The 17,090-nt window shown below is 28.3% G+C and overlaps 1 protein-coding gene across 2 annotated transcripts in view; it reads left to right on the forward strand.

Annotated features, from left to right (window-relative positions):
- The first annotated feature begins 10 nt into the window (after positions 1-10).
- Positions 11-17,090, forward strand: part of LOC103568270 (uncharacterized) — a 113,009-nt gene continuing 95,929 nt past the window's right edge. The window contains exons 1-2 of one of the 2 annotated variants that reach the window (XM_008545064.3): positions 11-309; positions 840-1,383. In XM_008545064.3, the coding sequence (XP_008543286.1) occupies positions 11-309; positions 840-1,383 (843 nt within the window). Of the gene's footprint in view, positions 310-839; positions 1,384-7,472; positions 7,667-17,090 lie in introns of those variants that run through there. The other variant, XM_008545073.3, reaches the window with a different exon arrangement.

The following is a 17,090-nucleotide window of genomic DNA, read 5'->3' on the forward strand; positions in this document are numbered from 1 at the left end:
CGGTAGTTGAATGGAGCGGGTGTGGAAACGTGTTCAGAGTGCGGGACGTCGTGGTACAGCCGGACGTTGTGGCTGTTCTATACAACCATGCCAATTGCACGTGGATTCACGATCTAAACGCGGTGATAACACCCGTGGGAAAACTCATGGCCCTCAAACTATTGTTTGTTCTTGTCAAGTGCAACCGTGTCCTGTTCATCCTGTGCTGATTAGGGTACGACGCACGCGGCCTCGGAACAGCTGCGACTGCCCGCTGGAGTCGCAGCCGTGTCCCCACGTAAATCGACCTTCCTCGCGTAGAGTTAGAAGGTAAACATTCTTTTTTTCTCTCTATTTTTAATACTCAAAGTCAATATGTATTTTTTTTTAGCGAGTAAAGTAAGAGACCCAGTACCTGATCGAGTTTTTATACAAGATACTGAAGTTTGCTGACGTCTAATAATTTTTAGATTTTTTTAAAAACGACAAATCATAAAAAAAAAATATTTTAAAAAATTGCACTTATAGATTTTTTAATTTTCTACATGTGCATAATTTTAGATTTTTTTTTTTTGTAATTTACTTCTTGAAAAAAAAAAAAAAAAACTCCGAAAATTGCTAATTGTCAACTTCAGGATCAGTTTTTTTTTTGTAGCTTTAATTCATTTTTTTTTTGTAATTCTTCATGTAATTTTTATATTCCGCATGAAGATCGAAATGGAGATGAAGGAGAGCGAAAAATCACATCGACTGTCAACTTTCAGATTTCGTTCCACTGATTTCAAATTTTAGTTTTAAAAAAAATCAAACATCCTCGCTTAAAAAAAAAAAAAAAAACTTATCAATAAATTTGATTACAGATGTGATTGCACTGAACGTCCGTGTCGTCACAGTTCAGCCTCAGGAGTATCACGTCGTCGTCCCCAAGGTTCCTTTTCATTTCCATCAGCTCCTATGCCTCCGCGAATTAAAAATTCCTCAAATATCGATGTATCCTGCAAATGTCCTGAGGGATCTAATTGTCAGCATTCAGTAGAAAAAACAGGATGTGAGTGCGATGCAACACCGTGTGCTCATACCATTAAATCACGGCGGTCGCGACGCACATGCGAGTGTACAAGTCAACCGTGTAGTCATTCAAAGTCTGCGGAAGGACGTATTAAGCGTGTCAAGTGTCGGGTGAGACGAGCTGGATATGCTGTCGCTAGACGTACCGCTGAATTTGCTATGCTTGGATTACACTGGGAACTTGCAACAGAGTGTGCACCCTGTGGGTCTGGTGTTTTTACTAGAAGACTGTGCCGTCGTCAGCAGAGTGATAATGAATTGTATCGGAGTAACAGCTTCAAGTTCGAGAGATTCGAGAGAACTAAAGAGGAATGTCTAACTCCAGTTCGAAAACAGGTAGGAAATATTTAATATTTACGTAAATATTGTAAATTTATATCAAATATTATTTTACTATCAATGTATTCATTTATATGAAAGTTAAAACAAGCGGAGAGACAGCTAGAGTTTATTTTTGTTTTGTAAATTTAAAAAGTCAAAAGTTATTACAAAAAACATAACATGTATGCGCGTAATGTACTTGTGTGAATTGTGATAAAGAGTGACTTTAATGGCACCATGTGGACATCAGAATCGTCTCTCTATGGCCATTATACTTCATCATTTTCAAGTATTCAATTCACTGAGAAAATAAATATTTACGCTACAGATAACCGGTAACTTTATTTTAAAAGTTGCGAAAATAAAAAAATAATAATAGAAGACAATAAAAAGATGAAAAATTGAAAATTTTCTGGTAAAATGAATTTTCATTTTACTATTGTTGGGAAATTTATTTATAAAAAAAGGGTTTTTCATTTTTAGCAAGAATTGGTGTTGGTTTTTTTTTTTTTATAAACTCTCTTGAGAATAAAATGCTAGCAGGAAATCAATAAATTTGAAAAGCTCAAAAGAACTAAATGGATTTCAGGATATGACCTATATTGGATAGAGATAGAGACGGAAGAATTTTAATTTGTTATTGTGGTTATTTTTTTTTTTGTTGGCTTATTTAAAGCTTGTTTTTGTGGTTTGAAAAAACAATAGTTTGGGGTTTAATATATTGTGTAGGTATTTCATAACAATTCTTGATTGTCGCATCTGTAGAATGTTTAGTAGCCCCTCAATAGTAGTAAATATATGGCTGTGTCGCTAACCTACCCCTACATCAAGCATCAACGGAATTATCGACCGCTTTCTCACCCTTGCGCAGGAATAGTGTGGTCCTTAAATTATTTTAAACCCACCATTGATCATTTATATTAAATCTTTTTCAGATAAAATTAATACTAATTATTTTATTTTATTCAAAATTTCGCTTCAACATTCAAATAAATAAATTTTATAGTTTTAAGTATTTATTGTCTTGAAATGTTAAGAAGACAAATACTAGAGATGATATATTTTCTGGAATGTACTGAGTCTCGCTATAATTTGCGGCTAATGTCTTTTATAAAGAAAATTTTTTTAACATTAGAACAGTTAATTAAAAAATGCGACTTGTTAATAAACTCAAAACGGAATTAAAAAAAGGTCATTCTTGATCCAAAATAGAAGTAAATTTCCTATTATTTTTTATTTTAAAGTTTCAAGATGAATTTGAATTAAAAATTGATTTTTTTTGTGTCTTTATAAATTTCAAGCTCAAAAACCGCCGGAAATAAAATTTGAAAATTTTAATTACCACTTTTTCTTAAATACTCAGGCGATTTATTAATTTTTAAACTTGATCAATATAATTTCCTAAAGAATAAGTAAAGAAAATTTCGTAACCCTGTAAAAAACTTTCAAAGATAATGATGACATTTTTATCATAACACAAAATTCACTCATGTAACTTGGAACCTTTATTGAAATTTGAGAACTTATCGTAAAATAAAAGATAAAGCAAAGGAAAATATAGCTTTTTTTATCAGCTATGACATCTTTTCTACCCAATAACGCTACACGTTTTCCTTAAAAAGATATTTGAGAAAAAACCGGCGGAAGTAGCATTTTTCATTAATTTAAAAATTTCAAATCGCCACCATTTCTAAACTAATCGACCGATTTGACTCATATTTGAACTTAACTGAGTTGATTATTTATAGAATAAGTGTGCCAAGTTTTATTAAGATTCGTTCAGAATTGTAGAAATATCGTTGCAACAAGACGTGTTTTGTTACGTTTTATAAACTTTTGAGCCAATGGTATTTTTGGAACCTACTCGACGAATTATATAATAGACTATGACGAAATTCTTTGAAAATTTCAGCGAAGACAAATGCAATAGGTAGATTTCTATGGCATCTAATAAAAAATAGTAGTCTTTTGAACTTATATAGAGTACTGTAAGAGTTAAAAGCTTTATATATAATTTCGTCAAATACGAACGTGATAATTATGACACTAAATGCAAAGTGTGTCGATTATGAATTTATGTGGCAAGCATAACTTTAATGGCTATTATTATTATACCGTACAAAACAGATTCTCTAAGATGAGACTACAACAGGTTATTGATTTATTACATGAACAGAAATTTAAAGCGACATAAAATAATTTCTGTGTATAAGTATTTTTAAAAATAGAAAATTTTTACCAACAGCTTTTCGTTGCAAAATAAACTTTTATGATAAACATCTTTGAGTGAAGAATTAAAGTTTCAAAATTACTTTTAAACTTTCCGACAAGAAAATTTAAAATTGTAAAGAAAAATAAAACTATGGGTGTATGCTATGTATGTAAATATTCTGCACTTGTCGAGTAGATCGATCGCTTTGAATAAACTTGCGGAATTCAAAAAGACTCAAAGGTTATTAATTTAGAAATATTTTTAATTCATGTTTTTTCTTTAAATAATTCATAACATACCGCTACAATTATTTCAGGATCTAATTAACTTTTTATCTCGGCGAGCCATTTCAATTAAATCAAGTATTATATATATCATTTTAATTAGTTGATTTGTTTTAATACATTGTAAGTGAAGAACTATGAAAATAACTGTTTTTTTTTTAATATTTCAGGAGTAACTAGTTTGGATGGTTTCAAAATTACACTCATTGTATTTTTTTTTAATCAGTGGATTAATTCAGGGGATGTCGCAAATGGAAGATTTGAAAGATCATCAGTTTTTATTAGGAATGGTTTTGAAAAAATCAGTAAATAGTAAAATTGTTTTTTTCTGATGATAGTTTAAAATTTATTTTTATCTTTTAATGTAAGTAAAAATAAAAATTAAACTCTTAATTTTGTCCAGCCCGTCGATTTATTAAATATTATACTATTATTTACTGATATTTTTAAAAATCCTTCAATGTCTATAATAGCTGTCTCTTGGGTATAAGTAAAGCTGAAAGCTTTTCTCTAAAGAATTGGGTCGGAGACACTTTAAACTTCCAACGAGGCTAGAATTCGCCTTGGCACCCTGGAATAAAAGCTTGAGATAGGGAGGGCAATGGCGTCCGCGGATATAACCTGAGGGAATAACTCAGAGACTACAGGTCATTGAAGTAACCCTTATCATTGAAAAATAGACTACTCATTCATACCTACAAGCGTTTGATAAAACAAAAATAATAATGGCTCTAGTTTGCATTAATTGATTGTTTAGACTATTTTACATATCAGTCCCTACTTTATTTTGTAAAAAAACTTCATTTTCTACAGAAGATTTCAATTATTATTAAGATACTGTAATAAATTTTTGGTGTAAAAATGGTCTCCGAGGACTTTACACTGTCGGTGTAATTTTTACACCAAATTTTTACAGTCATTTACACTACACTTAGTCCAAAAATTTTTGACAGTGTACCCGCTCAAATTTAAATTTCAAAAGTCAAATATTAATTGCTGTCTGATCTTATTTTGCTAATATGATTACGTCAAAGGTGTTTGTGCGGCATCATCGTCAAGAATTTAAATTAGTTTTACTCGTCAATACTTTTTTTTCTGTTCTACTTAGAATATAAGTTATCTTAAAAGGAAAGGAAAAGAGCAGTGTTAGGGAAATTCCGGGAAATTTTTAACGAGTTATTTAAAAGCGTTAGATGCTCGCATTTCACTCAAAAAAATAGAGGTAACGTAAACGAGATTTCATTAGCATTGTAAATATCTGCTGTTATCCAGTGCGATTTTTTTTTTTTTAGTTTTTATTTTAAAAAACTTTGAAGAGTTTGACTTTTTGTGGCCGATAGTTTATTCAACTCAAAGGACTTACCCGCTTTTTATTCTTTTAAAATTCTTTTTTAAATTCGACTGTGATACAGTGAAGCGTCGACGCATTGCCTATTTTTTTTTTTTTTAATATTTATTAAAATAACCGATGAATGAACAATAAAAATATATGCATGTATATATGAAAATGTTTTAAATGTAAATGTAAATTTTAAAACAGAACAGATATATTTTACCCGAAAATTAATAAAAGTCAATAAATATATTTGAATAAAATGTATATGTAACGTACATATATATTTTAAAATAAAATGACGCAATAAATTTTCAAATCGATGATTTTTTAATTTATTCGAAAAAAGTAAAGGGATAGTACGCGAACGAGTCACATCTAGTACTTGCATTTTGCATTTAATTTTTACATAGATGAATAAAATGATAATTACTGATATGCTAATATGAAAACTTGTCTCGTGAATATTTTATGGGTTTGAATTATCGCACATATTATAGCATTTTAAGTTTCCCATGTAATTTACATCCGTATTTCCCGCGAAGATTAAGAGCAAATTTTAATTTTAATAATAAGGGTCATAAATATGCTTTCTATTAATAAGTGTGGGCATCAAATGCTTAAAAAAAATAACGATATTTTTACAAGAGTATACATTTATACACCCAAGTAGTACAGAGACAATTTTAAGATATCATAAAAATGTCTTGAGAAGGACAAAATAAATTATATTTTGTCTTAAAGCCAAGTTTTTTTTTATAGAAATTTATGAGACGGTTCTAACGAATTGTAAGTCGTAAGTTAAACCATTAATTTTAAGTAATAAATTATTTTTCGAGTATAAGATATAAATAAATAATTATGCCAATCAAAAATTTAAAAACTTACATTTTGCTGCTCTGTGATTCATCCATCGACGCTGAACTCGAAAACTGAATTTGAACAATTGAATAATAGTTCACGAGAAAATACACTGATTCAAATCTTTGACACAAACTGAACACTGATTTTAAGCATAAAAACACTATGCACTTATGAAACTCGATTTACAATTAAAATTAAAAAAAATTATTTTTGCACTAAAAAAAAATATTTTTACACTTATCATTTAACAAAAAAAACTACACTTATTCACAAGACACTGATATTTTTTAAACACTTTACTGCATGAAGAATAATCGATAAAAGTCAATTGTCCGGGTTTTCAATCACGGAACCGAACGACAACGATGAGTGAAAATGCAGCCGAATGAGATAATTTATAAATTTCAAATAAATAAATAAATTAATTAATTAATTAATTCAAATAATGAAATTGACGAAAATGCACGTACTGATTTTTTAATTGTTTAAATACGCAGTAATAATTATTAATTAACTTACATTGTATTTATCTAAATCAAAATTTAAAAAATTGCCAACTGTCAGCTACATTCACACTCGTACGACACCGAGCACTGGTAGTCCGACAATGGAAGAGATGATACGGTTTTATTAAATGACTTTCTTTACTCGTATTGTGTTAAGTACCGATTGAATTATAGTCGCGAAATGTTCATTGAGCGATGAAGAATATTTAAAGACAAACGTTTTTATTTAATTAAACAAAAAAACAATGGATTTATTTATTTAATTACGAGCAAGAAGAGTCCCGAGCACTTTGACGCCGGCGATTTAATGCTGGACGCACGCGCAGTTGTAGTAACGCTTGGGGGGACCTGCACAGTAGCGACGCTTGAAGGGACCTGCGCAGTAGCGACGAAAGTGGAGTGCGCGCGCGCCCTAAGCTTCCCTTCCCCCACATCCCGCATTGCATTTCGGGCCAGCTAGTCTCCCGCTCAACCGAAGCCCCATTGTCGTGATCATTTCAGCTCGTTTAAATAATTAATTTATTTATTGTTCAACTCGGTAATTAATGTGATGTTACTTTAAAATTATTATTGATTAATTAATAAATAGTTTGTGATATTAAATTGTGTGTGTCAGTGAATGTAAGTTTGTGAAAAAAGTAAATTCAGTGCCGGTTTAGCTTTCGTGTTAAATGACGCCATGTCATGATAGTGAAGTTAGTTGAAGTCGAATAATTTTTATATTATTTTCAAAGTTATAAATTATAAAAAAAAATATTTTTAAAAAATGCATCGATAATTTTATTAATTTTTTACGTGTGAGTATTTTTATTTTTTTTTTTTTTTTACTTGAATTATTGAAAAAAAAAATTCAAAAATTATTAAATGTCCACTAACTTCAGGGTGACGCCATGTCGGTCGGCAGAGTTTTAATATAAAAAAAAGTATTTGATCGCGTGTGTTTTATAGAAAATAATATTCTCGAGTGCTTGTTTTAGTGTAGTGATTAATAAGTTGTATTCATTTAATGTATTTGATAAATGTTTGTGCGTTTAATTTATTTATTTGTGCGTCGATGTTGTACGAGTACTTGTAGCAGAGAATGCAGGTGGCGGGAAGAGTGAGTAAATTCAAAAAATTTTTTCAATCAAATTTTTTTTTTCATTCAAATTTATTGAACATGAAATTTTATTGAGTAATTTATTACTTTTTTATAATAATTTTATTATTTTACTTTATACCAAAATAATTATTTAATTTATTTAAATAATTAAATTTTAAATTCTCCCACTTGTTTGAAAAGAGGGAGCTCTTTACAAAATGGCGAAATCGTAAACATGTGAAACATTTGTTTACTATTGTCATCTACATATAATTATTTTACTTATAAATATGAATATCAAAGAATTAATTAAATATGAATAATTAAAAATATTTAATTACAAGAATTAATATTGATAATGAGTGATAAATTATATCATATAATTTGCGACAATCATTTAATGAATTCTCACAATTGACAAAACAATTGATTGAAGTAATGTGATGTTATTTTTTAACTCAATGTGAGTAAATAAGTAATTACAATCACTTATAATCACAAACAAAAATTTCTCCATCATAATAAATATTTTGATAAACATACATATATTTTATTTCATATAAATAAAAATATATGTTGAGATAAATATTCGTTTGGAAAAGAGGGTATCTACAAATTTTCTGCTAAAAAAAATCTATAATAACAATCTACATAATTAATACTTCATAAGTATTCAAAAATTTTTTAAGTAATTACTTCTGGTCAACTAGTTTTATAGGTTTTAAAAATGACCCCGAAGTTTGTAGACAATTAACAATTTTTTGATTTTTTTTAAAACAAACTAATTCAAAATAAAAAAAAATTTACACGTATAAAAAATTTTAAAAACTATAAGTGTAATTTTATAAAATATTTTTACAATTTATTGTTTTGAAAAAAATCAAAAAATTATAAGACGTCGGCCAACTTCAGAGTCACAATTTAAATCCTCAATCGAGTACCAACGTAACATACTTATTTTTAATAATTTCAAAAATTTTCATAAATTTCATTTGATGGATAATGATTTATTATATGTATATTTTTTAAATTATTGATACTAAATATGTGATCTGAGTACTCGTTTAAAAGAGCTTTCAATTTACAATCTAACTAACAAATTATTTATTGATTCTCGCGAAAATTGTCTTTATAATTATATACATTAAAATTATTTTTAATCGCTTAGCAGCTTTAAAGCTATTTTTTGTTTTATCGATGGCACCAAAATGCTGGCACGAAACAATGAAATTTATGTCGTAAAAAAAATTCTGCTTAAAAAACTCGACAGAAACGGTGGTAAAAAGTAAATTACGTGAATATCAAATGTCATCTGAACAACTTGTCAACTAAGATGACTTTTCTTAGACGGGAAAAAGAACACAAATTCCTGACTCCTAACACCAGCATATGTACGTCTTATATTTCTATAAAAAAAAAACTTGGCTATGAGTCAAAATAAAATTTGTCTTGTCCTTTTCAAGACATTTTTATGACATCTTGAATTAGTCTCTGTGCTACTCGGGTTTCTGCAGTTTTCCTTTCCATTGTAGAGCTGTCAATTTTTTGAGCTTTGAGAGATTTTTGAAATGAATTTTTTTACACGGATATACGTTATTTCAAACTGATTGATATTATCTTTCAATCGTAGTTTTCGAATAATTTTTTTCAAATTTTATGATGCAAACGGTTGAAAATAAAAGTATTTGTCGATATAATCACAAGTAGAGTAGGTTTTCATTTATTTATATTTTCTCAAGTGACAAATTACTTGGGTTTAAAAATCGTACTTTGATTTAAACCCAAATTTAGGCTGCAAATAAACGTATTCTAGTATTTCTAGAACTTTTATGCTATTCTTATCTCCATTTCTGTACTACAGAGGTTCAAATAAAGTTCTGTTTTTCGACTAGGGTACGATTGACTTGAAATTAATCTATCATTGGATTTGTCGCTATGCTATAATCCGTGTAACTGGGAATCGGTATAAATGTAAATTTGTGTATATCCAAACCTGCATAGCACTAATTGATGTGTAGTGACATTGAATCGCTAATATGGAGTGAAAACTTAGAAGGTTGAATTGTTCTAGTATTCAAAATAAATAACACACAATTAAAGCAAAACTATATAATATAGTTATTATTTTACACAGATATAAAATTGGTTCGGTTAACAACTTTTCTTAAAATTCGTAACTAATTAAATTGCATTAGCTTCGATCCAATGCACATACTCAGTAACTCGTGTGTACACAGTAGGGTATTCTGTGGATGCACAACCCATCCCCCAAGACACAAGACCGATAAGTTTACCGTTAACTGTCAAAGGTCCGCCAGAATCACCCTTAAACATACAAATAAATTAGTTAAAAATTATTATTAATTATCATTAATAATAATTTGCATTGTGTTTCAATTACACTAATTATACTTACATGACACGAGCCAATTTCTTCTGTTGGATCGTAAGCACAAACATGTGTATCATATATATTCAAACTTTGATAACTATATTGTTTCTCACAATAATCCTGAGCAGCAATAATTATTTCGGCTTTTTGAAGAATAGTTGGAGTAATTCCGCCTTCCTGTGGTATTTAAATTGAGTATTTAAAAACAAGTCACGTATATAAGAGGGGAAAAAATTATAAAATTAACTTCAATTTACCCATAATCGCCCCCAGCCAGATACAACCGCGATAGAATTTTGTGGTACTTCTTCATTTGGATTCGGCAGAGTAACGAAATTCATAACATCGCTAATATTAAAGGCATTTTTTACCTTTAATAGAGCAATATCATGACGCCATGAATCTATAGGATTATATTTTTTATGTACTATAATTTTTATGACCTTATGAGTTGACTGAGGTTTTTTTAAATCAATTGTAGCGGCAATAACCTTTATATCACTTGGGGAACTTCTGTAATTTAATTCCATAAGCACAGTGATTAATTATTGATATAAATGTATAAATTAGTTATGATGAGTCAACGGTAGGGGCAAAATAAATTCCATTTTATAATTATGAATATCTATATACAGTCGGACCTCGTTATAAGACTATTTGCTGTCTTTTTTATAAACCAGGTATCGTGATAGTTTGAGAGAGAAATCAATAGTCTTATAACGAGGTCCTACTGTACTCTAAAAAATTTGCGGATTAATACCGAAGTGAATGTAGTAGATGATTTTTTATTTATTTACTTCTCTCGGAGTAAAATTTACACCGAGAGAATTTTTTTAAGTTCGAGTGATGAGTGAGTACGGATTGAAATGTAATTTACTCCAAATTCACTCCTGATTTTTAGCAGATTATACAGAAAATGTCTGTACAAAGAACTTTTTATAAAAAAATTTTATATGCAGAAATTAAAATTGCTTTACTTTTTTTATGATAAAATATGAATGGAAAAAGTTAAAAGTTAGAAAAAGCGACACTATCAGTATTTTTTACTTGAAAAAATATTATATTGTCCTTTTTCGTGGTATCTCTGGTACTATTATTATTTCTATTTACCCTTTAACACAATGAGCTGCTGTGATAACGTAAAATTCACTTAAAATTGAACCTCCGCAAAAGTGAAAAGAGTCATAAGGTGTTTGAAGTGATACCTAAAACAAACATATAAGGATTATAAAGAACTATTATAAGTTAAAAAAAAAAAATTGTTATGAAAACTGAAAAAATTGGCACTTAATTTCATACCGGGTGCACACTGAATGTTGAAATAAATTCCCATTAATAAAGATTTTAAAAATTTTACTACTATTATATTTTATGATATTCCCGTCGGGTTTTAAAATTTATTTGAAAATATAATCATTATTACATCGTAAATTCAAATAGGTAATATTAGAATCTTTTATCGTGTAAAATATTGAGTAATTATTTATCAAGAGACTCGCGAAATGCATATTTTTTATTATTTTTTTTTGTCGTTTGAATAATATTTTGTGAAGTATTCTTAAAAGAGAGTATCAACAATATTGATTACTAAAATATCGACTTACTTGATACGGGATTTCACCAAGTTGAGCATCATTTCCATTGACAATCCGCCCTTGAAAAGGTTTTGGCAAGACTCCAGCTACAAAATTGCTGAATGTTATTAATTCATCTCACAGTTTAATTTAAAACTTACAAATTAATATTGCAGATTTATGCTTTCATATATTAGTTCTATAGTTAAATCTTATTAAATTACGAATAAATTTAAAAAATTGATCTTTATTTTTTTTTAATACCTTGAGCAAGCGCCGCGAAGCTTACGAGTGTCAATATTACTTTCATAATTACAATGTATGTAAACAGTCGGATTGACACTTACGTACTATGCGCGCATATTCTTATTTATATACTCAAAAAACAGATCGGATGAGATAAATAATGATAATTAATTAAAATGTTGAGTTTAGATTGTCAATGAAAAAATCAGATAGTCTCATTATTTTATTTTAATAAAGAAAATTGATTGCATTATCAATATGCATCGCGATATATTTTTATCTTTACTTTCGTGATAAATACTTTGTATTTATATTTTTATATTTATTTCTTTATATTTCCGTATAAGTACTTTTTAGTAATCATGTTCATCTCAATAAATTATTTTTCGCAGTAAACACTTAATTTTTTATAAATTTTATAAACTATTTTGCTTTCGGCTTGCAAACTCTTTGATGATAGTAAAGAGAGTATTTCATCTCCCGCGTAAAAAAAAATCATTTATTCTAAACTTCAAAACGGGACACGACGAACTTTTTTTAAATCACGGAAAATACTAAGAAGAAATCAATTAACTTAATACTATAAATGAACGTTTTTATATTTTTGTAAACTTTTCTAGACACTCCAGTAATAATGATAAATTTACACTGAGAAAAAAAATAACATTTAGAAATATTGTATTTTCTCTAATAGTCTAATATATTTTTGGTGCAAAAATTTAATGATTTCATTTAAAAGCATTTTCTTTGCTAGATAGCGTCAAAGTAGACATATAGTTTTTTTTCTAAGAGCAAAAGATAGATAAAACACCCAATGACCTATTACATGACAATTATTGATAAAATATTTATAATCAGTAATACAAATTTAAAAAAAAAATTAAGTTATATTTACAACTATTTCATAGGAATTAAATTTAATAATTAATACAGAACACTTAGATTGCGAGTAACCACATTGGGCGCAATTTTTTTGTGTTCTTCTTATATATCTATTTTTTTTTTTTTTTTTTTTTTTTTTTTTTGTAATAAAGTACATATGTAAATCACGAAGTAAAGATTAAAATACCTAGCCATTTAAATGATATCCTGTATAATTTTGCACATAGAGACGTACCTTCGTAGACTCCATTAATGACCAAATGTACTTTTTAGATAAGCTTTAAAGTCACGCGAATCATAACATTGGCCGACACCCAAATTCCGTATCTTAACTCTGTGTATACTGCGTAAAAACCCATTTGTTATCAACATTTATAAATTTTTTTTTTTTTTTGATAAATTCTTAACAAATCTCAAGTTATTTCTGCCGTTGGCTATTGAAGATTTATTTCATTATTGAAGTTTGAAAACTTATATTTATAAGAATAATTATATGTTTTATATAATTATTGTAGCTTGAAATACAATTTTAATATTGAATATATTAAAAACTTTTGATTATTAAAATTACTTTTTTCTATTTAAAATGAAAAAACTTATGATTGAAGGTTTTAAAGTTGTCTTATAAGAGATTATGTTGACTTTCATAACTTTAAATAAAAAAAAAAAATTAAAAAATTAAATTTAAATGAATATATTTTTTCCGTTTGGGTTAAAGTATCTTCGAACACTTTTAAAAAATTATATGATAATTTTTTTACTTAAAAAATTTTCTATTAAAATTATAAAAACGCATTAATCAGTTAAAGTGAGCGACTAATGGTACTGATCGGGTTTCGGGTTTTTTACTTCATCCGAAGACTTAATTACTCAATAATTCAAAATTTCTAATTATACAATTCTCCATTATTTTTTTTTTTTTTCTGAAAACGAGAGAGAATAGAATGTGACTTGGTAAATTTAACCAGGAGTTTGGGAGTGGCTCGTAAACCAATTCGATTAACTCGGCCGTCTATCTCTGTAGTAGTGAGAAATTTGATCGATTGCCACGCGAAGAGAAATGATTGGGTATCTATGACTTTAAGAACTTACCTGATGGCTGATGGCTAATGTAGTTGGTAACATAATAATGCGTTTATTTTTATCTCAATTTATCTGGTGATTTATAAAATTACTTTAACCTCATAACTTTTTTTTATTTACTGATTTAATGCGATCATTTTTTCTGCTCGTGTAAAAAAAAAAAAAAACAAAAAAAGTCCAAGTAGTTTCCGGTGTTGAATTTAACTCTTGGTTGTATTATTAAGTTACAGCGAGTAGTCATTTTTATTTTTAATAGATGACATTATTGTTAACTTTTCGAAATGAAAATTTTCTAAAAAAAAGTAAATTATTTTGTTTGTAATAAATTTTAGCTTAGTACGGGATTGTGGTAAATTGTAGGTTGTGTCTGTATATTGAATTTTCTCGTTTCATTCTATTTTCATTTCAGTTAGACAGCTCTCTGATCACATCAAAACCCGCTATCTGTACTTTACAGAGCAATGATCCATCCCAACGTAAAAGCTTTCTCGTTCGTCTAGTTTGTTCATGCCACATTGTTTTTCTTCTTTTTTAAAATAAGTTATTAGTTTTTGAAGAATTTCGTTTTGATAAGAAAGTAAAAAAACTCCAAAAATATGAACGTGATGTATTACATTCTTACGTACACTCTTTTTTAAAAAATGTAAATAACGATAACTAAACAGTTGTCATGCAGTAATAATTGTCCGGTATTTCAATTTCACTAAACGCTTAAGTTGAGATATTTTAGGTTCTGCAATTCGGAATTTTTCCGAGCGTAACGGTTTTATTTCTGGTAGTAAAGTACTTGACTTACTATTTATTTGTGAGAAAGACAAGATTATTGTAGAGCGGAAAATAGAGAGAGAGAGAAAGAAAGAAGCTCACTTGAATTTAGATTCAAGAAGATATCGAAATAGCTTGACTTGATCGTTTTTATCCAATTTAGATAACAAAGATAATTAGATTTGAGTTCAAATAAGGAACAGAAAAACAAAAATTGTATTTTTTAACTATCCCGGGTCAAAAAAAAACTTAAATTTGACTTAAATGGATAGCAAGTAGACTAAATTAGCCAAAAGCAAGTCAAAAGTTTATGAAAGACATGGATTTTGACTTACTTATATAAGCCATATGGCTTAGTTGACTTAAATTTCTTAAAAAAGTCAAATTTAAGTTTTTTTTTGAACCGGGATAGTTTGAATTTTTGGTATTCTCTGTTGCTTATTGTAAAAAAATATTGCAAAAGTGCTCAAAAACAATGTTTTTATGTTTTCATAGTTCAGAAACACCTATTGAAATGTTATAATATATTGAAGAACGAATATAATTATATATATGCATTTACAATTCTTTTTATATTTTATTTTTAACGGCGAACTCGTCTGATTCTTTTTTCGCCTTAGCTTTGTGATTATAAAATTATGAGAATGAGTGAATACAAAGTAACAAACAGGAAAAAAAATAGTAGTCAAGTGGAATTGCTACTTTTCAAATATTCTAAGATATACTTTTTATGAATGAAAGAAGATAATTTTAATTTAAGCTTTATTATATTCATCATTTTTATTTCAAACTGAATGTCAAAGGTTCATGAAGTTATAAATTTTCTATAAAGTAAAGAAAAAAAGGACTGGAAAAGATATAAAAGAGTTTTTAGATTTTTTATATAATTAAAAATTGTCAACATTTCAAACGATCCAATTAAATTTAATTTTTGTGGAGAAAAATGATTCAGTAAAAAAGTTATAAGTCTGGATTTCAAATTAAATTAGTTTGTATTGAGAAAAAAAATTTGTAATTAATAGATAATTAATCAAATCTATATATTTCAATATAAGGATTCTTTGATCGTTTAATTGAATGTAACTTTGTACTTAAGATGAATAGCAAAGTTGAGAAAGAAAAAAAGTAAATCGTTACCGTCGTAGGAAGTATTTTCAAGAATAATTGCACTGTATACCCTGATAGTCTCACTTTCTCTTGCAAAACTCGCTGTCAGTGTTTTCGGTCAGATTAACGTCAAGTTTTGCTGTTCCAAGTTTTGACTATAATATGAGTACATGAACTAAAATTGACGTAAATCTAAAGTCGTATTAAGAATGCAAACTGAATCAGGAAGTAGCCTTCAAGTTGTGGAAAAAACTTGAGCAGAAGTCAATTCCAATTTGACAGAAAGTTGCGAGTAAAAACTTGAATGATCAAAATTTTACTTTTGATTGACTACAAGTTACCGTCAACTATTCACACCATCAAGTTTTTGCAGTCAACTTGACATCTTATTTCGGTTGTAGATTTCCCTCAACTAGCTATCAGTGTGCTTTCATCAGTAAAGTGAATTTTCCGATACTATAAAGGAAGATTTCTTCGCTTACCACCTTGCGCAAGCTCCCGAGTCAAACAGAGAGTGCTACCGACTCAGCTAAATTTATCAACAGCAAAATAATAGTACAGATAGCCCCTGTATCGACTGTAAAAACTTTTCAAATAACAGCCACTGCAGAGGGTTGTTTTATTTGTAAAAAAGTTTTATATGAAAGGGAAAGCTTTTTCTTAGTTATCGACAGATTTTATCTACAAGATTTTATGTACTGTAGAGGGTGTACACAAAAAAAATCATTCAATTTATAAAGAGTCTGTAGTCATTGTTATTATTTTAATAATATTTATTCAAAGTTCAAGTACAAAAAGTTTATTTTTTTTCGCATGAATGAAAGAATATATAAAAAAGGTATACATACATATTCAGCTTTTGAGTTTGGTTTTATATGAAGAAAAATATAAATCAACAAATTCTCTTTCTAAAGTGCCCTTATCCTTTGAAGTATTCAACCACCTTAAAGTCGTTGAACTGGTACAATTCTATCGAGAGCTCTTTAGATGCTAATTGGCCGGTCAGCCCTTTGTGAAAATTTTTTTAACTGAATTGTAGTATATATAATAGTACCACAATTTACACATAGATCTGCATATATTTTTTATTCACGTGTGTCGATTTTGAAAATTTTTGTGTTTCCAAATTATCGATGAGGAACAAGCTGATTTATTTGAATGATTACCATTCCTATTGAAAAACTGGAAAAATCCAATCAAAAGTATCAAAAACTAGTGAAGCTATTAAATGTTTATTGGCTTCTAATAGATATTTATTGATTTCTATCCAGTTTTTGGAACTTTCCATTAAATTCTCTTGGTCATTTGATAAGGCGATCAGTTGAAAGTATTCATTTGTCTAGGTTTAATTACACATAATCAATTGATTGGGTCATTTATAACTTCGAAAAAA

This window comes from Microplitis demolitor, chromosome 1 (assembly GCF_026212275.2).
Source record: "Microplitis demolitor isolate Queensland-Clemson2020A chromosome 1, iyMicDemo2.1a, whole genome shotgun sequence".
NCBI classification, from domain to species: Eukaryota; Metazoa; Arthropoda; class Insecta; order Hymenoptera; family Braconidae; genus Microplitis; species Microplitis demolitor.